Source organism: Cervus elaphus, chromosome 16 (genome assembly GCF_910594005.1).
Source record: "Cervus elaphus chromosome 16, mCerEla1.1, whole genome shotgun sequence".
Classification (NCBI taxonomy): Eukaryota; Metazoa; Chordata; class Mammalia; order Artiodactyla; family Cervidae; genus Cervus; species Cervus elaphus.
In genome coordinates, this window is record NC_057830.1 from 34,798,571 (window position 1) to 34,818,250 (window position 19,680).

At 52.2% G+C, this 19,680-nt stretch overlaps 2 protein-coding genes across 4 annotated transcripts; both read left to right on the forward strand.

Annotated features, from left to right (window-relative positions):
• The first annotated feature begins 3,187 nt into the window (after positions 1-3,187).
• Positions 3,188-5,990, forward strand: SIGMAR1 (sigma non-opioid intracellular receptor 1). Of its 2 annotated transcripts, none has more exons than XM_043927863.1 (4): positions 3,188-3,470; positions 3,604-3,804; positions 3,938-4,030; positions 4,945-5,990. In XM_043927863.1, the coding sequence occupies exons 1-4, from the start codon at positions 3,320-3,322 to the stop codon at positions 5,169-5,171; spliced, it is 672 nt and encodes a 223-aa protein (XP_043783798.1). In that variant the 5' UTR covers positions 3,188-3,319; the 3' UTR covers positions 5,172-5,990. The 2 variants fall into 2 exon arrangements, with proteins under 2 accessions (XP_043783798.1, XP_043783797.1); XM_043927862.1 differs by having other exon boundaries at positions 3,938-4,017.
• Positions 5,991-11,634: 5,644 nt separating this feature from the next.
• ARID3C (AT-rich interaction domain 3C) lies at positions 11,635-19,243 on the forward strand. 2 transcript variants are annotated; one of them, XM_043870641.1, is made up of 8 exons: positions 11,635-11,783; positions 12,564-12,956; positions 14,762-14,834; positions 16,568-16,751; positions 16,897-17,180; positions 17,758-17,940; positions 18,170-18,259; positions 18,717-19,243. In XM_043870641.1, exons 2-8 carry the CDS (start codon positions 12,636-12,638, stop codon positions 18,815-18,817), a joined length of 1,236 nt encoding a protein of 411 aa, XP_043726576.1. In that variant the 5' UTR covers positions 11,635-11,783; positions 12,564-12,635; the 3' UTR covers positions 18,818-19,243. The 2 variants fall into 2 exon arrangements, with proteins under 2 accessions (XP_043726576.1, XP_043726577.1); XM_043870642.1 differs by lacking the exon at positions 18,170-18,259.
• Positions 19,244-19,680: the final 437 nt, after the last annotated feature.

A 19,680-nucleotide genomic window follows, 5' to 3' on the forward strand; every position in this document is an offset into this window, starting at 1 on the left:
AGGAGCTGGGCAGTAGCAGGAAGGCCCCTTCCCCCAAGCCACACCAGGTCAAGCCAGATGTTTTGCTGAGCTCAGATGTAAAAACTGGGTCTTAGGTCATTTACCTTATCTCTGCCCCAGGGGCCTCACACTCAAATCTAAAGCCGACCACTAGAGGGCAGGGAGCTGAGAAACCACAGCTTTATATATCCCATTGGTTGCCCATGAAATAGGGAGGGAAAGGGATAAAAGGGATAAAAGATCTGCTTTTTGTGGAAAGGGCATGTTGTCTGCTAACAATAAATATTGCCACTGCAGCAGCCACTGTAGCTGACCCCACAACAGTGTGCCCAGAGGGGAGTTCAGGATGGAGAAAAACAGGAAGGGTTATGTGCCTTTTTAAAAAACTATTTGCTTATTTTATTTATTTATTTATTTATTTTGGGTCACACCACATGGCATACAGAATCTTAATCCTCCGACCAGGGATCAAACCCATTCCCCTTGCAGTGGAAGCACAGACCACTGGACCATCAGGGAATTTCCAAATATTCAGCCTTTTTTTTTTTTTTTGTAATGCCATAGCATGTGGGATCTTAGTTCCAGGGCCACAGATCCAACCTGCATTCCCTGCATTGGAAGCATGAAGTCTTAACCAAAGGACTGCAAGGGAAGTCCCAGCAACATGTGCTTTGGTTACTGGTTTCTGTCTGACTTACTTCACTTAGTATGATAATCTCTAGGTCCATCTGTGTTGCCATTATTTCATCCTTTTTTATGGCTGAGTAATATTCCATCATGTATATGTACCACATCTTTTTTATCCATGTCAATGGACATTTAGGTTGATTCCATGTCTTGGCTATTGTAAAGAGTGTTGCAATGAACATTAGGGTACTTGCATCTTTTCTCTTTTCAATATAATTTTATTTATTTATTTTTGGCTGTGTTGGGTCTTCACTGCTCTTTGTGTGGGCTTTCTCTAGTTGAAACAAGCAGGGACTACTCTTTGTTGTGATGCATGGGCTTCTCATTGTGGTGGCTTCTCTTGTTGCAGAGCACAGGCTCTAGGCTCTCAGGCTTCGGTAGTTGCAGCGGGCGGGCTCAGTAGTTATGGCACACAGGCTTAGTTGCTCTGCCACATGTAGAATCTTCCTGCACCAGAGGTCAAACCCGTGTCCCCTGCATTAGCGGGCAGATTCTTATCCACTACACCACCAAGGAAGTCTGCAAGCATCTTTTCAAATTATGATTTTCTCTGAATATATGCAAAGGAATGGGATTGCTGGATCATGTGGTAGCTATATTTTTATTTTTTAGGGAACCTCCATACTGTTCTCCATAGTGGCCGTACCAACTGGTAAACTTACTGGTAAACTTACACCAATAGGATAGGAAGGTTCCCTTTTCTCCACATCCTGTCCTGCATTTATTGTTTATAGACAATTTGATCATGGCCATTCTGACCCATGTGATGTCATACCTCAGTGTGCTTTTGATTTGCATCTCTCTAATAATTAGCCTTTCTCTTTTTTAAAAACAGTGTGTGCTGGAGAAGATTTTGAAAAATATTTTCAAAAAGATTTCGCTGCAGATCTGGACAGGCCCAGAGGACTCTGCCTAAAACAGCAGGGCAGAGACCAGAGTTCTGGGCTACTCGGGATACTAAAGAATGGTCAATTCAGGAGTGTCACAGAAGCCAGAGCCAATACAAAAACATGTTCCCTCAGTCTTGCAATAATCCCTTTTTAAATCTTTCCCTTCTTAGTTAAAAGTATCTCAAAAAAAAAAAAAAAAAATAGTCCATCTTCCCAGGCTCTACTCTTACCTGCACGGTACACTGTAACAAGTCTTTTGCCCTTTAGTAATCAGGATAAATAATCTTAGTTGCTGTAACAAACAACCCGCAAACTCAGTGGCTTAGCACCATAGTCCACTGTGGGAGAGAGGAAGTGCTCTGTCCCATGCAACATTCAGAATTCTCTACTAACTACTTAACCGTAGGTAACTATGATAATAGATAAGGCAAGAGAGAGAGTGTCAATAATTTCACAGAAGGTTTTAGGAGCCAGACCTTGAAGTGGCATACATCATTTCTGCCTATACTTCATTGGCCAGAACACAGTCACATGACCTCACCTAACTACTGAGTAGACTGGAATATAGTCTGGCTGCCCAAGAGCAAAAGGAATGGATTTGTGAATGTATAGCAACCTCTCTGCTACATGCCCCTCCTGAGAAACTCAGTGACCGTTTCCCATCATTTAATAGGACCGCTCAATTATATTTGACTGTGTTGACCTCTCATTCCATCATTCTGTGTGAGGCTACAGTCATCCAATTCTCCTTTATGTTTTATTTATATAACTAGCAAATGACACCACATGCCAGACTCTAATTGCTTTGTAAATATTAACTGGTTTAGTCTTCATCACAATAAACTATGTACTTTTTTTTAACTATGTACTTTTATTCATCCCATTTTACAGATGAGAAAATTGAGTTACAAAGAGTTTAAATAACTTGTCCAAGGTCACACAACTAGTAGGTGGCAGGGGCCAGGTTTTTAATCCAGTCAGTCTTTCTTATCACTGCATTATGCTGCCTTTTTTTTCTGTTTCTTCTGCTTCTCTGCCTTTATCACTCTCCCGCGGCTGAGAACCTTCAGTTGGTTTACAAGGCCCTCCTCTCACATTTTGTGCTTCTGAATAAAGAAAGAATTATCAGCCCCCGGAAGACCCCACGCTGTGTCTCTTCTCCATGCCTTTGCTCTTGGAGAAGGTCTCACTGGCTCACTGCAATGCCCTTCCCATCGCTCTTAAAGACACTGCTCAAGAGTCACCGCCTCCAAAAGCCTTCCATACATTCCCAAGGTGAAGAGCCTCCTTCCCACCTTCTGTGCTAACAAAGGCGGGCCTTTACCATCACAAGTCCCGGAAGACTCAGCTTCCGAGTCAATGAGCCCAGGAGGGCCAGTCCATTCTGCGTTTCACCGCCTTCCCCTCCAACCGCAAGTAGGACGGCGCTAGGAGAGACCCCGCGTAGAGGCCCCAAGGCCGGCAGCTCGGAGGGCCTGGCCCCGCCCCCCTCGCCTGACGCGCGCGGCGGCGCCCCGCCCCCTCGGAGCTCCTGGCTCCCCGCTCCCAGAGAGATAATGGTTCAACCCGAGAGGCGGTGCCCCGGCGCCCTGGCAGTTCCGATTGGCCAGGGCGAGCCGTACCACGGCGGTGGCGGGGGAACGGGTAGTGGACCGCGCGCCGCAGACTCGGAGGCAGTGAGAGTCAAAGCCTCTTGCCCCGGCATCCCCCCAGCGCTGCACTGTGCCAGGCCACCCACAGGGATGTGTTGGGCCGTGGGCCGGCGGTGGGCGTGGGCCGCACTGCTCCTGGCGGTCGCGGCTGTGCTGGCCCAGGTGCTCTGGCTCTGGCTGGGCACTCAGAGCTTCGTCTTCCAGCACGAAGAGATCGCGCAGCTGGCTCGGCAGTACGCGGGTGAGCCGGCGGGTGAACGGGTGGAGGACCACGGGTTGGGGCGGGCTGGGACGAGCTGCAGGTTCCGGGGGCACCGTTTCCCAGTTCCGGACTGGTGCTGGCCCTGACTCTGTTGTTCCTCTTCCCCCACCAGGGCTGGACCACGAGCTGGCCTTCTCTCGGCTGATCGTGGAGCTGCGGCGGCTGCACCCGGGCCACGTGCTGCCCGACGAGGACCTGCAGTGGGTGTTCGTGAACGCGGGAGGCTGGATGGGCGCCATGTGCCTTCTGCACGCCTCCCTGTCCGAGTACGTGCTGCTCTTCGGCACCGCTCTGGGCTCTAGCGGCCACTCGGGTCAGTGCTGGCGGCGGGCCGGACTGGGAGGCTGGGGCTGTACAAAGGCCCATGCCCTCCTTTCTGCCGTTTGGCCAAGCCATAGGATGCTACGGATACCCTGGTATTCAGTGTCCATTTGATTATTCCTCAGGGCGCTACTGGGCTGAGATCTCGGATACCATCATCTCTGGCACCTTCCACCAGTGGAGAGAGGGTACTACTAAAAGTGAGGTCTTCTACCCAGGTGGGTTGAGTGACTTTGTCAGAGAGGTGGGTCTCTTCATTCTTGGGTGCCTGTAGTTGGGGGAAGGAGCCATGCCATGGAAAACGGGGTGTGTTGAGGGGCCCTCCGCCTAGTTCCTTTGCCCTCCAGGTAAGCCACAGGTGGTTGGTGAGACAGTGTTGAGGGTTTCTGTGACTTTCCCCTGTCCAAGTGGAAACATAACTTCCTGTTAACCATGTCTGATTTTTAATCATCCAGTATTCCAGCAGTTACTGGAGTCAGTTGGGTAATCAGAAATGCTGTCATGCCCCAAAGACAAGGCAGACAGGTTTCTCCCCTTTTTTGTATAATGAAGCATTAGGACTGCTAAGTACGTTTGGGGTTGAATGCTACAAGCGTGGCAGGCATGGGATTTCCCTGGCAGTCCAGTGGTTACGACTGCACTCCCAGTGCGGGGGGGCATGGGTCAGATCCCTGGTCGGGGAACTAAGATCCCGCATACTACACAGCACAGCAAAAAACAAACAAACAAGGGTGGCCGGCATTGTAATTGAACAGCTACATTTCTCAGAAAGCCTAGCAAGTTTCATATTCATCTCACCCTATCTAATAGGCCCAGCCCAAGTTTAGCTAAACTTCTGCTTGACATGAGTGAGGCTTGGGAATGCAGACTTCCTTGGCTCCCAGACAGTGATGTGGGGCTAAGTAAGACTTCCCCTACGAGAGGACATGAATCAGGTGATGCCACAGAGGAAAGTTCAGGAGTGGCCTTCTTAGCCCCTTACCCAACCAGACCAGTGAGGTAAAGCTTTTCTTTTCCTGAAGCTGCCTGTCCATTCCCTACCCCTAGAGAGCCTATAGGCAGGGGGTGGGGGTGGCTGTGGAAGGGAAGGGCAGGGCCCAGCTCCTCAGGTGGTTGCTCCCTGTCCCCCCAGGGGAGACGGTGGTGCACGGGCCTGGTGAAGCAACGGCTGTGGAGTGGGGGCCAAACACATGGATGGTGGAGTATGGCCGGGGTGTCATCCCCTCTACCCTGGGCTTCGCACTGGCTGACACTGTCTTCAGCACCCAGGACTTCCTCACCCTCTTCTACACTCTTCGAGCCTATGCCCGGGGCCTCCGGCTGGAACTTACCACCTACCTCTTCGGCCAGGATGCCTGACCAGCCAGGCCTGAAGGAGGACCTGTGGATGGACAGGAGCGGGCGGGCCCGCACACATCCACTTGCTGGAGCCCATGTGAAAAGACAGGAACATACCACATGCAGATACTGAGGCCCTGATGTATGAGCAGGAACATACATGCTTATACAACCAAACAGAGAGAGTCGTGGGAACACATGAGACACACATTCAGATACTGAATCCTGTGTATATGGCAGCATTCACACCCATCCAGAGAGGGAGCCCCACGTATACCAAGGGAGCCAGTCATGTTCCAACACATATCCCACAAGCTCGACTCACTAACTCAGGCCTCTCCAGAGCCTCTCTGCCCCTAGTCAGGGCTCTGGAGTTAGGGATGGGGGTGGCTATTTCACACTGCCTGGGTCTGACCCTTCAGCCCAGCAGCCATTGATTAGGGGGGATGGGGGAGAAGAGGGGCTGCCTTTGGAGGCTCCCTTCATCTGCAGCTATGATGCCCTTCCCCTTCATCTCCCATCCTCACCATATGCCTTACCCCTTTTTGTTCCCCTGCTATGCAAGTATCCTCATGGTCTGTCCCCTACCCTCTGGAGAACCAGGAGAATGGAAAATGCTGAGGTCACACCTCCCTCCAGGGTATGATGGGGAAGCTGGCCTCAGCCCAGGGCCCACTGCTGGGACAAGTACCTGGACAGGTGGACCCAGGTCCAAGGGGCCGTCGCTGGCCTAGAGAAAGCCTTTTCTGTGCACACACCCATCACAGCTTCTGGACACTGCCCTTGCTGCATTCTCTGTTCATCTGTCTGTCTCTGTTAATAAAGACCTGTTGAACAGTTTCATTTCTTTTTGTGTCTGAGCAACAGGAAAACCTCTAACTCCTGGGGGCCTCAGGAAGGTCTCTCCCTCACTGTGTGATTCAGTTTATGACAGCAACTTTTTACTCAATACTTCAGTGTTCCCAGGAATCACCCGCAGGCTCATTGATTCTATAGATTATTGTGCCCAATCCTCAGAGATCAGTTCTGGGTTGAGGCCTTGAGATCAGCATGTTTCATAAGGTTCTCTCCACCAGGTTTGAATGCCACAGTTTTAAGAAATTCACGGTTAACTGAGGTGTGTGTCTTCCTCTTGGTGTCTGGTCTTACCTCTGCTAGTGCTGTTCTGGGAACAGTCCTGGGATTCCTACCCTGAATGATCACTGGGTGGCAGTGTGCAGCCACTTTTGAGCTGAAAGGCCGTGTCATTCTCCATCTGCTTTGCACTAGGTCTCCAGGGTAGCTTGTTCACCTCCACCCAGAGCAAGAGTTGCTCCTCCAGTCGGCTTTTTCCAGGACCCCTTACTTCGGTGGGAGCTCCCAGGAGCGGGCAGCAGGCACATTTTCTGGTGATGTCTGAGGTAGTGAGGGCTGGGACTAGGATGAGATCAGAGAGGTGCCTGAAGTGTACACTCCCACAGGCCCTGCACTTGCCTCACCCTCCTACCTCGCTCTGAGGTTGAGCAAGGCCCAGGCCTCACTTCTTAGCACTAATATATTTAAAATGGAAGAAACATAGTTATAAAAAATCTCTTATTCTAAAAATTTGACATTCTAATGAGCAAAAATACAAAAGACTACATATATAACCATTGAGAACATCAAAAGTCTAAACTGATCACACAGAATGAATGTGAGGTCCAGGCAAGATGGCCTCCTGAGAGTCCACCAACACCGTGTGGGCCATGACAGGCCCTGGCTGCAGCCTCTCCATTTGACCACAGGTTGCAAAGTCAAGCCTCAGGATTTCTCTCACCCTGAAACCCACCTTTGCCTCTAGGCTTAGAGCCCACATCTACTAGGGACGCCCCAGCTGCCTGTGTCATTTCTTTCTTTCACATAGGACTAAGCTCCGGGGCTCCTCCCCATCTCTGCCAAGTCCAGTGGTTATTTCTTCTCACTTTAACTTGACACAATCTTAAAACACTCATGTCACTTAGAGGACACTACTCTTCCTTCTTTGCCTCCTTTGCTGGATCTTGCTTATTTCTTCAACCTCTGACTTCCCAGGTCTATACTGCTCTGAGGTGATAGCAACCATTTCATGACTTTAAATACCATCTAGGAAATTCCCTAGCAATCCAGTGGTTAAGATTTGAGGCTTCCACTGCTGGGGTCCTGGTTCAATCCCAGGTCAGGAAACTAAGATCCCATAAGCCACATGGGACAACCATAAATAAATAAGTACCACCTATATGTCTATATACCAGTTATACTGAGATACAATTGATATGCAAGGTTTTATTAATTTTAAGGTATACAACATAATAATTTGATATATGTCTATATTATGAAATGATTACCACAAGTTAACATTCATCACCACACAGTCATAATTTTTTTCTTTTGATTAGAGGTTTCAAGATCTACTCTGTTAGCAACTTGCAAATATGCCATATAATATTGTTGACTATAGTCAGAATGCTGTATATTACATCCCCTGGACTTATTTATCTTATAACCGGAAGTTTACCTTTTGACCACTCTCATTTCTCCCCTGACCTCTGGCAACCACCAAACTGTTCTCTGTTTCTATGAGTTCAGTTTTTTGTTTTTTTTTAGAGTCCACATTTAATAACATTTGTCTTTATCTGATTATTTCATTTCACATAATACTCTCAAAAATGAATGGATAAAGAAATTGTGGTATATATCTACAAGGAATGTTATTCAGCCATGAAAAAGAAGGAAGCCCTGCCATTTGCAACAATGGTTGGAACTTGAGGACCATCTATGTGTCTTGATGTGTCATTTTTGGTCTCAGTCTAAACGTCCTCTGAGTTCCAGATTCAGATAGCTGATTACTTTCATCTCCACCTGACCTCTTCACTTGGTCATCTAATTGGCATCTCAAAATGTTCAACACAAACCGATTTCTTTCCCAATCCTGCACCTCCTGCAGTCTTTATGGCCTCAGTTAAGGGCACCTCCATTTATCCAGGTGCTTTGGCCAAACACCTTGGAGTCATCTTGGATCCCTTTCATTCTCTCACATTCTACATTCAAGACATCAACAGATCCTGTCAGATTTATCTTCAAAACATATTCAGCATCTTACCACTCCTTGCCATCTCCACTGTTACCACCCTGGTACAAGCCATCATCATCTCTTGCCTGGATTATTGCAATGGCCTCCTAACTGAGCCTAATGCTTGCATCCATTGTGGTAGGTCAGAGCCAGACTCAACAACCAGAGTCAGACTTTCACTGTTTGCTCAGACTTTCACTCTGCTCAGCCATTTCCAATGGCTTCCCATCTCATCCAGTCCTTTCACTGCCTCCAAGAACCTGCTCCAAGGTTCATGTTACCTCTGACCAAACATCCAGCTGGTCACCTTGGCCACTGTGTTCTAGACCAGTGGCCTTGCTTTTCTTCCAACGCATCGAACTTCCACTTCAGGGTATTTACACCTGCTGTTCTGACTGCAAGTCTCTTCCCCAGGTATCTGGATGGCCTTTCCTCCCTCAAATTCCTGCTCATTGAGTCCTCCCCTTAACATTGGGTAGTATCAGCCCTTCTGTGTTGGTTTTCAAATAGCAAATTTTTGATACTCTTCCCTTTAAGAAGTGAAGCCTAATTCCCTTCCCCTTAAGTGTAGGCTGGACTTAGTTATGTACTTTTAACAAATAATATATGGCAGAAGTGACAGTGTGTGACTTCTAAAACTAGTCTATAAAAAGCTCTCTTCCCTCTTTAGTCACTCTCTCTGGGGGAAACCAGCTGCCAGGTTGGAGGACACTCAGACATGAGGTCCTCTCCTATGGAGAGGCCCAGCTGGGGAGAACAGCCTCTTGCCAATAGCCATGCAAGCAAAGAGGATCCTCCAGTCCCAGCCAAACCTTCAAATCACTGCAGCCAACATCTTGACTACAACCTCATGAAAAGACAGTTAGCACCCCTCAGCTAAGGCACTCTCGAATTCCTGATCCACAAAATTGTGAAAAAATAAATGCGGTTTCAAGCTGCTAAGTTTGAATGTAATTTGTTGCACAGTAATAGGTAACTAATACATGATTCCCTTTCTATTCCCCCAACCCAGATTTATTTTTCTCCATTTTGCTTATTATACACACTATATATTTCTCCCACTGGAATTATGCCATTATAATAGGGACTTTGCTATATTTACTCCTGTGTCCAACATTGCCTCGCATAAGGTAGGTGCTCCATAAGTATGTGTTGGATGAATGGAGGTCTAGATCTATCTGTCTGTGTGAGGTACAGGCTAAGAGGGGGCTATATATGGGTATAAGATGCCTTTCTTCTTCACAGATGGAGAGAGAGAGAGAGAAAGAGAAACCAAGTTCCAGTCACCTTATTCCTTCTCCTCTACCCTTCCCCGTTGTGCCTTCCTAGCCTAGACCCAAAGGTGAATTTACTATGCTTCTTTTTTAAAAACAGAATTTCATTTATTTTTGGCTGTGCGTAGCCTTTATTGCTGCTCAGGCTTTTCTCTAGTGGCCGGCTGACAGTACTCTATAGTTGCGGTGCGAGGGCTCCTCATTGCAGTGGATTCTCTTGGTGCGTAGCACAAACTTTGGCACTCAGGCTTCAGTACTTGTGGCACATGGGCTCATGAATTGTGGCTCCCAGGCTCTAGAGCGCAGGCTCAATAGTTGTGGTGCGGCATGTGGGATCTTCCCGGATCAGTGATCGAACCATGTCTCCTGTAATAGCGGACAGCTTCTTTACGACTGAGCCACAAGGGAAGCCCCCCTATTCGTGAAGCCCCACTTGATTCTTTTCCTTGGGGAGTAGCATCCAGTCCCTTATCCCTCTCCATCCCCTCCAAAGCAATCTCCAGACCCTCAGAGCTGGAATTCCCCCCAAGCCAGTTCCCACCTTTCCAATAGGAACCTAACCTCTGTCCCTCTCTGGGCACTTCCTCTCTGAGCAGCCTGGGAAGTTGGAGGGTGGGGAGGGAGGCAGGCAAGCTGAACACAGGAGTTACCTTGGAGGTGGAGCAGCAGAGGGGCTTGACTCTGTCCTGGGAGAACTTACACCACACAAGCCGTGGGAGCAGGGGGCATCGGATTTGAAAGTGGTGGGATCACCCAGGCTTCTTGGTGGAGGTGGTGTCCGGGCTGTCCAATCTGAAATCTGAGCAGGTGGGCACTGGAGTGATCCAAGGGTATGAGCAGGACTGAGTCTCACTGTGCCCTAGCAGGAAATGAGCTGGGGGCAGGGTGGAGGCTGGAGCCAGGGGGAGCACAGGGGTGTTACCCATCAAAAGAGTTTGGTAAGAAGAGTTGGTGGTCCAGGCCAGAGCAACCTGGGTCTGAGAGGAACAGACTGACTGGGAGAGGGTGGAGGAGGAAGAAGAAGGTAAAACTCACCCCTGAACTTCTGCCTCCTAGAGGAATCTTGGCCCTGGCACTAGTGTACCTCAGTGAGTATGAATGACACAGCAGAGTTTCACAACCATGCCAGCTATCACTCCTACAGAGGCGTGATGCCTCACACACTTGGCATCACCTCTGGGTGACCTTCGGTGCTTTTTGTAGGTCAATTTCCTTGGACATAGGAAGAAACTGTGGAATGTATGAGGGTGCTTAAGAGTGGGGTCCAGGCTGCTAAGGAATGACATCTCCTCACCTGGAGGATAACTGGGGGTGGGGTGAGCCTGGAGCAGTTGGAGATAGTTATGCAAACATGGGTGGAGGGTGGCTGGAAAAATGGGCGAAATGTGATCACCGTTGAAATTCGTGAGGAGTGCGGGAGGCTCGTTATACTAGTCACTCTTCTTGGGAATATGTTGACATTTTCCATAATAGAACGTCAAAAGAGCTAAACACGGTGTAGCTTTGTATCTGCAGGTGATATGTGTGCCCTGATGTTGGTGTGCAATCAGCTCAGAGACCTCTGAGTGTGTGAGTGCAGAAGTGAGTTCACCATGTGAGAGTATGGTGCAAGCTGCAGGGCGCCTGCAGCTGGGACCAGCACGCAGGCAGGGCAGCGGGAAGTTTCTGCTCTGTCCAGGCCCTGCACTGTCACCCCAGAACCCTGCAGTGATTCCCCTCCTGATCACAGCCAGTCTAGGCATTGGCGCCACAGCATCCCTGTAGCCAAGTGTGTGAGACACGGCGGCTGTGTGTGAACTCGGGACAGGGTGTGTTGGTGTGTGAACACGAATGTTGGTGTTTGGATGCCGGGCACGGAGTACTGGTGTGGGGCCCCTACCCCGGACATGTGCGGCCGGGGAAGGACCCTGGACCGGAGTTCAGAGATGGGGGACGCCTCACTCTCCTTTGCACGATCCCCAGCAGCTCTCCAGCGCCCTCTCCTCTCCGAATCTGGCAGTATGGAGGGTGGGAGACACCTGTTGGGGGGCTGGAAGCCGCAGAGCCCCCCCTCCCCTCCCGGGGCCTCCCCCTGCCTCCCCGCCCGCCCTGCCCCGCTCGGGTCCCGCCCTCGCGGCCGCCGCCAGCAGAGCAGCGAGTGAGCGCACGGAGGCCGGAGGGGCGCGCGGCGGCAGGAGCGCACGGCAGGGGACCCTGCGCAGGGAACCGAGCCGCGACAGGGGCCGCCCGAGAGGCGGGTTGAACGGAAGGAGCGCCGTGGAGACTCCGGGGGCAGCGGGCCGCGCCAGGCTGGTGAGTGTGGCAGCCGGGAGCCGGGGAGCGGGCGAGGAGACCCCGGCGTCCCCGGCCCCGTCCCGGGGTCTGTCCCGGGGATCCTCTGTTCCCGCTCCTCCTCGGTTCTAGTCCTCAGCCTCTCTGCCCCGTGTCCGTCTTCTCCCCTGTCTCTGCCCCGCTGTCTGTTTACTGTTTTGCCCTGTCTCTGTCGAATCTCTTTCTCCTGTCTCTGTCTCCTGCTGCGTCGGTCTTCTCTGGTCCCTCTCTACCCTGGTCTTACTATTTGTCTGCCTCTGTCTCTCTGTGACTCTCCCTGGACAGCCTGTCACTCAGGTCTTGGATATTTATCTCTTGCTCCTCTATTGCCTACCTTCCTAGTCTCCCTATCTGATGTCTCTATTAATCTCACCTCTCCCCATCTCTGTCTCTGCCTGCTGTCTCGGCCTCTCTCCACCCTGGTCCCTGCCGGTCTCTTGCCTCTCCCCATCTCTCGGTCCCATCTCCATTTCTGTCCTCACGTCTCCCTGTCCTTCTCTCTCCCCTCCATCTCTCTCTGTCCCTTGGTCCTTGTCACCCTCTTTGATCTGCTCCGTCTCTACCTGTGCTGTCAATGTCCGTTTCTGTCTCTCTGGGCCCCGTCCCTGTCTCTCCTGCTCCTTTTACCTCTCGGTGGATTTCTGAGAAAGCGATCTTTCTGACTTTTCCTCATGCCCCACCTCCCCCCAACCTGGTGCTTCCCTGAGTCCATGACCACCTCCCCTGGGTTGGATCCAACGCCCATCATTCCCTCCCCCACAGGCAGCCCTTTCCCCAGGGCCCCGCCTGGTGCCAGCCCCTCCACCCGTGGGGGGACTGCGCCTGGAAGCTGTCATGGAAGCCCTGCAGAGACAGCAGGCAGCCAGGCTGGCCCAGGGGGTGGGGCCACTGGCCCCTCCACACCCACCACCACCAGCAGCACCCCCAGGGCCTTCCTTTCCTGGATCCCGGACCCTGGAGGCCCCTGAGAGGGGGTTGGGGGAGGTTGGAGCTGAGGAAGAAGAGGATGGCCAAGATGAGGAGGAAGAAGAAGCTGGGGCAGAAGATGAGGCAGCCGAGGACAGCCGGCCAGGGACCCGGGGCAGCAGCTCACCTTCCAGCCAGCCCCCTGGACCTCATCCCCACGAGTGGACCTACGAGGAGCAATTCAAGCAGGTAGGACCCTCTCAATGTCAGGCCCTCCCCCTTCCTACTCTTTGGGCAAAACAGAGCCAGGGGATTAATAGCACCCCCACCCCCACTGCGCTCAGCAGGATGGAAGGACAGAGATAGAGACCTGGAGAGACAGTGGGAAGACAGGGAGAGACCGTGACAGGGAGAGAGAGACGGAAAGAAGGCGCACATCGCGAGGTGCAGGAGACACCCAGGAAAATGGAGGCTGACAGACTGAAGGCACTTGTTGTTGAGGCTGGAAGGGCAAATGGGAGGGGTGTAGGAGTCTTCAAGAATTCGGAGGGAGGGTGATCTGGGAGCTGCGGATTCCAGTGCCAGCACTATGCCACCTTCTCCACATCGAGTCACAAGGTCAGAGTCCGGGGACCAGTCAGGGTGTCCTGGGATGCCCACCTCTGTCTTTAAAAGTGGAATGGAGGTTGCCACTCCTTTGGCAAGCTGATATCCACTTAGTCTCTTTCTTGTCCCCTTCTCCCCATCCAAATCCTCTTCCTGGCCCAAGTCCTATGGGGTGACAGTTGCCAGCCCATGATGATCACTACAGTCAGTGGGACTGAAGGGCCCCTGGGCAGCTGGGAATGACAAGACCTTACTCACAGGGCCTTAATTTGAGGCTCTTCATCCCCGCAGAACCCGTCTGGATGTTATTCTAAGGCACTACTCTAGGCTGTCATTAGAAAGTGTTATGCAGGGCACTGATTCTAGGTGTGCTATTCTGGTGGTGTTACTCATAGGGTGTTGGTTTGGGGTATTTTCCCGAAGTGTTAATCTGTGGTTAGACTCTGCGGCTTTTGTGTAAAACTTGGACTGTTTCTCAGGACTCTGTTACTCTGGAGGTGTGGCTCTAGTGACTATTTCTCCTGGGTGTAATTCAGAGGCTTATTACTTGGAAAGCACATGTGTTATCTGCAGGTATCCATCTCAGACTTAGGGCTCAGTTCTTGTGGGAGTGTAGATCTAAAGGTACATCTCTGAGGTTTGTTACTCATAGGTATTTTTTTACTCTGAGAGTTCCTATTGGGGGATGGAGTTTACCTGTCGGTGTTTCTCAGGGATTGTTACTTGAGTAAAAGACACTATTGCCTTGGGGATTGTCCCTCCTTGGGGCATTTGAGAGCTGATACTGGAAGTGGGTGACTGAGAAGGGGTGGGATGATCCCTGGCCTTTCAAGTCCTCACCCTACAGGTCTTGGGTGGTCCAGAGCCATTGGCTCTGCGGCAGCTTCTGAAGTGGAGGAAACTGTTCCTGGAAGATCAGACCAGAATGTGGGCTGAGAGGCCCTAGGTTTCAACCCAGCTTTCCTGAGCATCCACCCTGCCAGAGGGATGGGTTAGAGGCATCTCTGCCCCTCATCCCCAGTCCTGGCACACAGATGACATGTGAGCAGCAAGAAGCCCTTGCAGGAATGAATGAGTGAATGAGTGACTCAGCCATATCTGTCAATTTCCTCAATGTAGAACACAGCACCAGCCTGACTTCCTCCCTGGGGCTCTGGAAGGCAGGCAGAACCTCTGCAGCTTTCTCTTCCCTTACTCCCCAGGTGGATGGTGTTAACTGCCCAGGACAGGGCACTACTAGCCAGTAGAGGGTGTCTGTATGTATCAGGGGGGAAAAAAGTGCCCCTACCTGCCCCCAGGGCAAAGAGCTCAATGCTCTCTCAGGAAGTCTATGTTTCAGAACCTCCTTGCCCCTTCAACTGGGGTCCTTTATCCAGGGGTTGGCGTTGAAGGGGGTCCCAGTGTGGGGGGATACACAGAGCCGGGAAATGACCTCAGTTTTTCCCCAGCTGTACGAGCTCGATGCAGACCCCAAGAGGAAAGAGTTTCTGGACGACCTGTTTAGCTTCATGCAGAAGAGGGGTGAGTGGGTTGATGTAAGAGAGGGATCCTCATGTACCAGGTTCAAGGAAGGGAAACCCCAGGGTTTAGTTCTCAGTTTGGGTCCTCTTTGCAGAGATCTGGGCTTGGCAGCACCTATCCTTTGGGTCCTCAATAGCGTCTTTAACCTCTGACCCTGCCCCCCTTCTCCACCCAGGGATTAATTAGTGGGCAGCCCGCTGGCAGGTTAATGAGTGTGGGATCAATTGGGAGGGTGGGAGGGTGAGTGGTAGGGGGCTGGCCTGGGGTGTGGGGGTTTCCAGAATTGGGGGACTGGGAGTGCCTTGGTTCTCTTCCCTGGCCCTTCCTCCAGCCTTGTCTTGCCTCAGTTTCCCCTTGCTTCAGGCAGGAAACATCCAATGTGTTCTGCAGCAGGAAGGACTGGAATTAGACCCAAGGAAGGACTTCTCCAGGGGTAGGGGGTGCTGTGGAGGAGAAGGAATTCCTTTCCAGAAATCTCAGAGCCAGAAGTGAATGCAACAAGGGTCCATGAAGGGATCAGGGTGGGCGGCAGTCCATCACTTCAGTTTCTCCCCAGATTCATGGGTCCAGAAGACTGACTCATTATCTCTCTCTACAAAGCTAATTAACTCACTCCTAGAGCGGCCTGATAAGCCGCTAATTAACTGGCTGCACTGGCCCCCCCCCCCCCTTAGTGCAGCTGGCGGCCAAAGTCCCTCAGGCCCCCACCCCAGGGCAGGTCAGCACCCGCGCAGGTCCCTTCCCAACCAGGGACCCTCAGTGGGGCTCCAGGGCCTTTTGCTCCCCAGGAGGGCTGGGTCATTCCGATCCCAATGGCGCTTCCCTGCCCCTTCCTCCCGGTACCCCCTCCACTGGGTGGGGTAGTGTGGTCTAAGCAGATCCCAGCCCCCTCTTCCCCCAGCTCTGCCTCCCTCAGGTCCCTGCCTTACTCTGCTCCCTGTGCGGGGGAGGGTGTCCCGCGGGGCCGATAATTTCCCCCCATTAATCAGACCGCAGCTAATTGTTCGGGTCCAAAGGCGGCAGCGGAAGGGGCCGAGATCGGTAAGGAATTAACTGGGGCCCATCGCTCAGCGCAGACAGGCCCCTTTGTCAGGACCGGCCGGCGGGGGCGGCGGGGACTGCGGAGTCGGCGAGCCGCGGCGGGGGCTGCTGCTTCCATTCACCATGCCCCTGCCTCTTGCAGCCACCCGGGGGCAGCTGCTTAGACGAGTCTGGTTCTTCAGTACTGTCAGGAAGTCCTTCCTATGGTCTACCCCAGGGGGCGGCAAACTAAAGCCAGGAGGCCAAATCTAGTCGCCCACGAGAAAAGAAGGGGGGTTAACATTTTTAAATAAGGGGAAAATTTGAAAGACGAATAACCTTTCTGGACGTATGAAATTTGAATTTAAGAGTGTGTAAATAAAGTTTTATTGGACTAGAGCCGCGTTCATTCCTTTAAATATCCTTTCAGCCTGCAATGGCAGAGTGGAGTAGCTCTAAGAGACTGGCCCGGAAAGCCTAAAACATTTACCATTTGTTTGGCCCTTTACAGAAGAAGTTTGCCACCCCCTAGTCTAGCCTCCCGTCCTTCCTGCTACAGTGGAGGTTCTGGGGGCTGTGGGCCCCGGCTGCAATCCCACCTCCCCATCTCCAGGGCCTCGCCAAAACAGGTCCAGGAAGCCGATTCCTCCACTCTCTGTGGATGCCGGCAGACAGGGTCTTAGTGTCCTGACTCTCTGCTCATCCCTCCTCAGGGACACCCGTGAACCGTGTGCCCATCATGGCGAAGCAGGTGCTGGACCTGTACGCGCTGTTCCGCCTGGTGACGGCCAAGGGCGGTCTGGTGGAAGTCATCAATCGCAAGGTGTGGCGGGAGGTCACGCGCGGCCTCAGCCTGCCCACCACCATCACGTCGGCCGCCTTCACTCTACGCACCCAGTGAGGCCGGGCGCGGGCGAGCGGTGGGAGCGAGGCGCGGGAGCTGGGGGCTGGGGGCTTGGGGGCCCCCCCCCGAGGGTTCTTGTCCGGGTGTGAGGCTTGATCAGCTGGGCCCAGCCTCCCACCCCACCCCGTCCGCTCCTAGGTACATGAAGTATCTGTACCCGTACGAATGCGAGACGCGGGCGCTCAGCTCCCCTGGGGAGCTCCAGGCTGCCATCGACAGCAACCGACGCGAGGGCCGTCGTCAGCCTTACACCGCAGCCCCGCTCTTCGGCCTGGCTGGGCAGCCACCTCGGGGCACTTCTGGCCCCGCCCCTGAGCCCGGGCCCGCCCCGCCCACGCCCGGCCCACGCTCTGCTCATGGCCCCGCCTCCGGCATGCCGGCCCACGCCTGCGCGCAGCTAAGCCCAAGCCCCATTAAGAAAGGTGTGAGGGTAGAGCGGCTGAATTTTGAGGGTCTCTGAGACCTAGAAGGCTGCTGAGATAAAGGGAACATTAAAATATGGGAACCCTGAGGTCTGGGAGGCATCGAAGAATAGGGACAGTAAGGACTGATGGGCACTGAGGTTTGGTGCATGCTAAGGTTTAGGTGTCGTGATATTTGGGATCAGTGAAACGTTGGGAGCTCTGGGATATGGGTTACCGCGCGGTGTGGGGCTGAAGCTCAGGAAAAGGTCCTTTACCTAGAGCAGCTTCATTCCACACCTGTTCACTGATGACTTCTATCTGCATGTGGTTTATGCCTGCTATTTTTCCTGGATTATTTAACAACCAAAAGGAAGGGAATCCCCCAGATTGGACCAACCTAGTCAGATATATTGGCCTTTTTGAGCTCTTCAGCTTTCAGAGCCTCTACGCTGAGACTAGATGGGAGGGGAGATTGAATTTTGTGCTTGAACTTGGGTAACCTCCCTTGGTCCCAGGCCTGTGGGGAGAACTAGACGCAGGGACAGCGTTGTTTGGGCCAGGGGAGCTAAATGATCTGATTTTTTTTTTTTTTCAGAGGAGAGCAGAATTCCCACCCCTCGGCTGGCACTGCCTGTGGGCCTGGCCTTTGGACCAGCACGTGAGAAGGTGGCACCAGAGGAACCCCCAGAGAAGAGGGCTGTGCTGATGGGGCCCATGGACCTACCTCGACACGGCGCACCCCCCAGTTTCCTGCCCCGCGGCAAGGTTCCACTTAGGGGTGAGGAGGGACTTGTTGCTGAGAGGGCTTAGGGCCGGTGCAATGAGGGAGGACAGACTCATCACCCAGTAGGCATTGGAGGTGGGGCAGATAGATCCCTCAGTAGATACTTCTGTGATTACAGGTGTGGGGCTGAAGTGGGATGGGGGCTGTCTACAGGGATGGAGGGGGGAGCTTGTAGCTGAAATCTAATTCCCCAAAATGTGACTCCCTGCTCCCTCCGGGACAGAAGAGCGGCTGGATGGGCCTCTCAGTCTGGCAGGCACTGGTATCAGCAGTATCAACATGGCCCTAGAGATCAACGGGGTGGTCTACACTGGTATGGGTCCTGCAGGCTGTTTCTGTTCGCATGAGGTCAGGGGTATTTATGCCGGCATGGAGGTTTTAGACTTTCTCTACTAGCATGAGGTTCAGGGATACCCAAACCTGCATGGGTAACATGGGGTTCAGGGGATCGCTACACTGGCCTGGATTAAAGGGGGTGTCTATATGGCATGTGGTCCAAGGCATGACCTCTCTGGCATGAATACCATGGGATGTCTCATCATGGGCTTGTGTATCAGTGTAAATGTTTCTTGTTTCCATGTTAGAGGGTATCTATATTGGCACAAGAGTCTCTAACTGACTCAAGGGACTTGTCCTCGTTGGTTGTGACAGGGCTCTGTGTGTGATGTTCTAGCAATCAGGACACTGACTTTTGTTTCCCTCTTCTATTTCTTTGCCTTACCTTTTCCTGTTTGTCTTTGCCCTCTACCAATTCCTCATCTCTTTGCTAGGTGTCCTCTTTGCCCGTCGCCAGCCTGTACCAGCTTCCCAGGGCCCAACCAACCCTGCACCCCCACTCCCGACAGGGCCCCCTTCCAGCACCTCACCCTGAGAACTCTTACTTGAAACTGAGAGTCCCAGCCCCATTGCTGAGGGGGAAGGAGACCCATTCTTCCAGGGTGCCCATTCTAGGACCCAGCCCTGGGAGGTGACCACTACCCACCCGCCCCCCCCCCCCCACTGCCATATGGACTTGAAGCCAAAGAGATTTCTTTTGATGTTACATCTACCTCATTGTAAAAGGAGGGCCCTTCCTCCCTGGCCAACTGCAGCAGCATCTACCAAAGAGTTCTTCCCCCAATAATAATAAGAGTTCTTTCCATCATCTCCTCATGTGCTCCCCTGTGCCAATGTCATCTCTAGAACTCCACCTCTTTGAGTCAGACCTGCTTCTCTTCAGGAGCCAGGTGAAAGGATGGGTTGGGTTGTTGTGAAGGAGATGTCTCTCAGTTCATATTTGGATAATAAAGCTGCGATCCCTCCCTCTCCAGTGCCTCCTCTCCTTCTTGTTTGGGTCTGTGGGTTGGGGAGGAAGAGGAATTATGTGGTATACACAGGCTGTGTTGGGCCAGGGGTTTTCAGAGAGGAAGAAAGAATAGCAAAGGCCATGAATAGGAGAACTCAGTCTCATGAATCAGACTGCCTGAGTTCAAATCTCGATCCTGCCACATCTGTACAGTGTTGAGTGTTCTTAGGCAAGACGCTTAATCGCTTAAACCTTAGAAGATTCCAAAAGTATCTCACTGGACTACCTACTATTCTATGGGAATGAACCAATCTTACAATAATGGGTATATTTATATGTGCCACCTCGGGGAAAGGGCAGGGGAAATCTCTTTGGTAACCTGGAATTGGAAGAAGAGAGGCAAAGTTCGTCTTGACAAGCAGGGGCTGGAAATTAGCGCCTGACAGGTA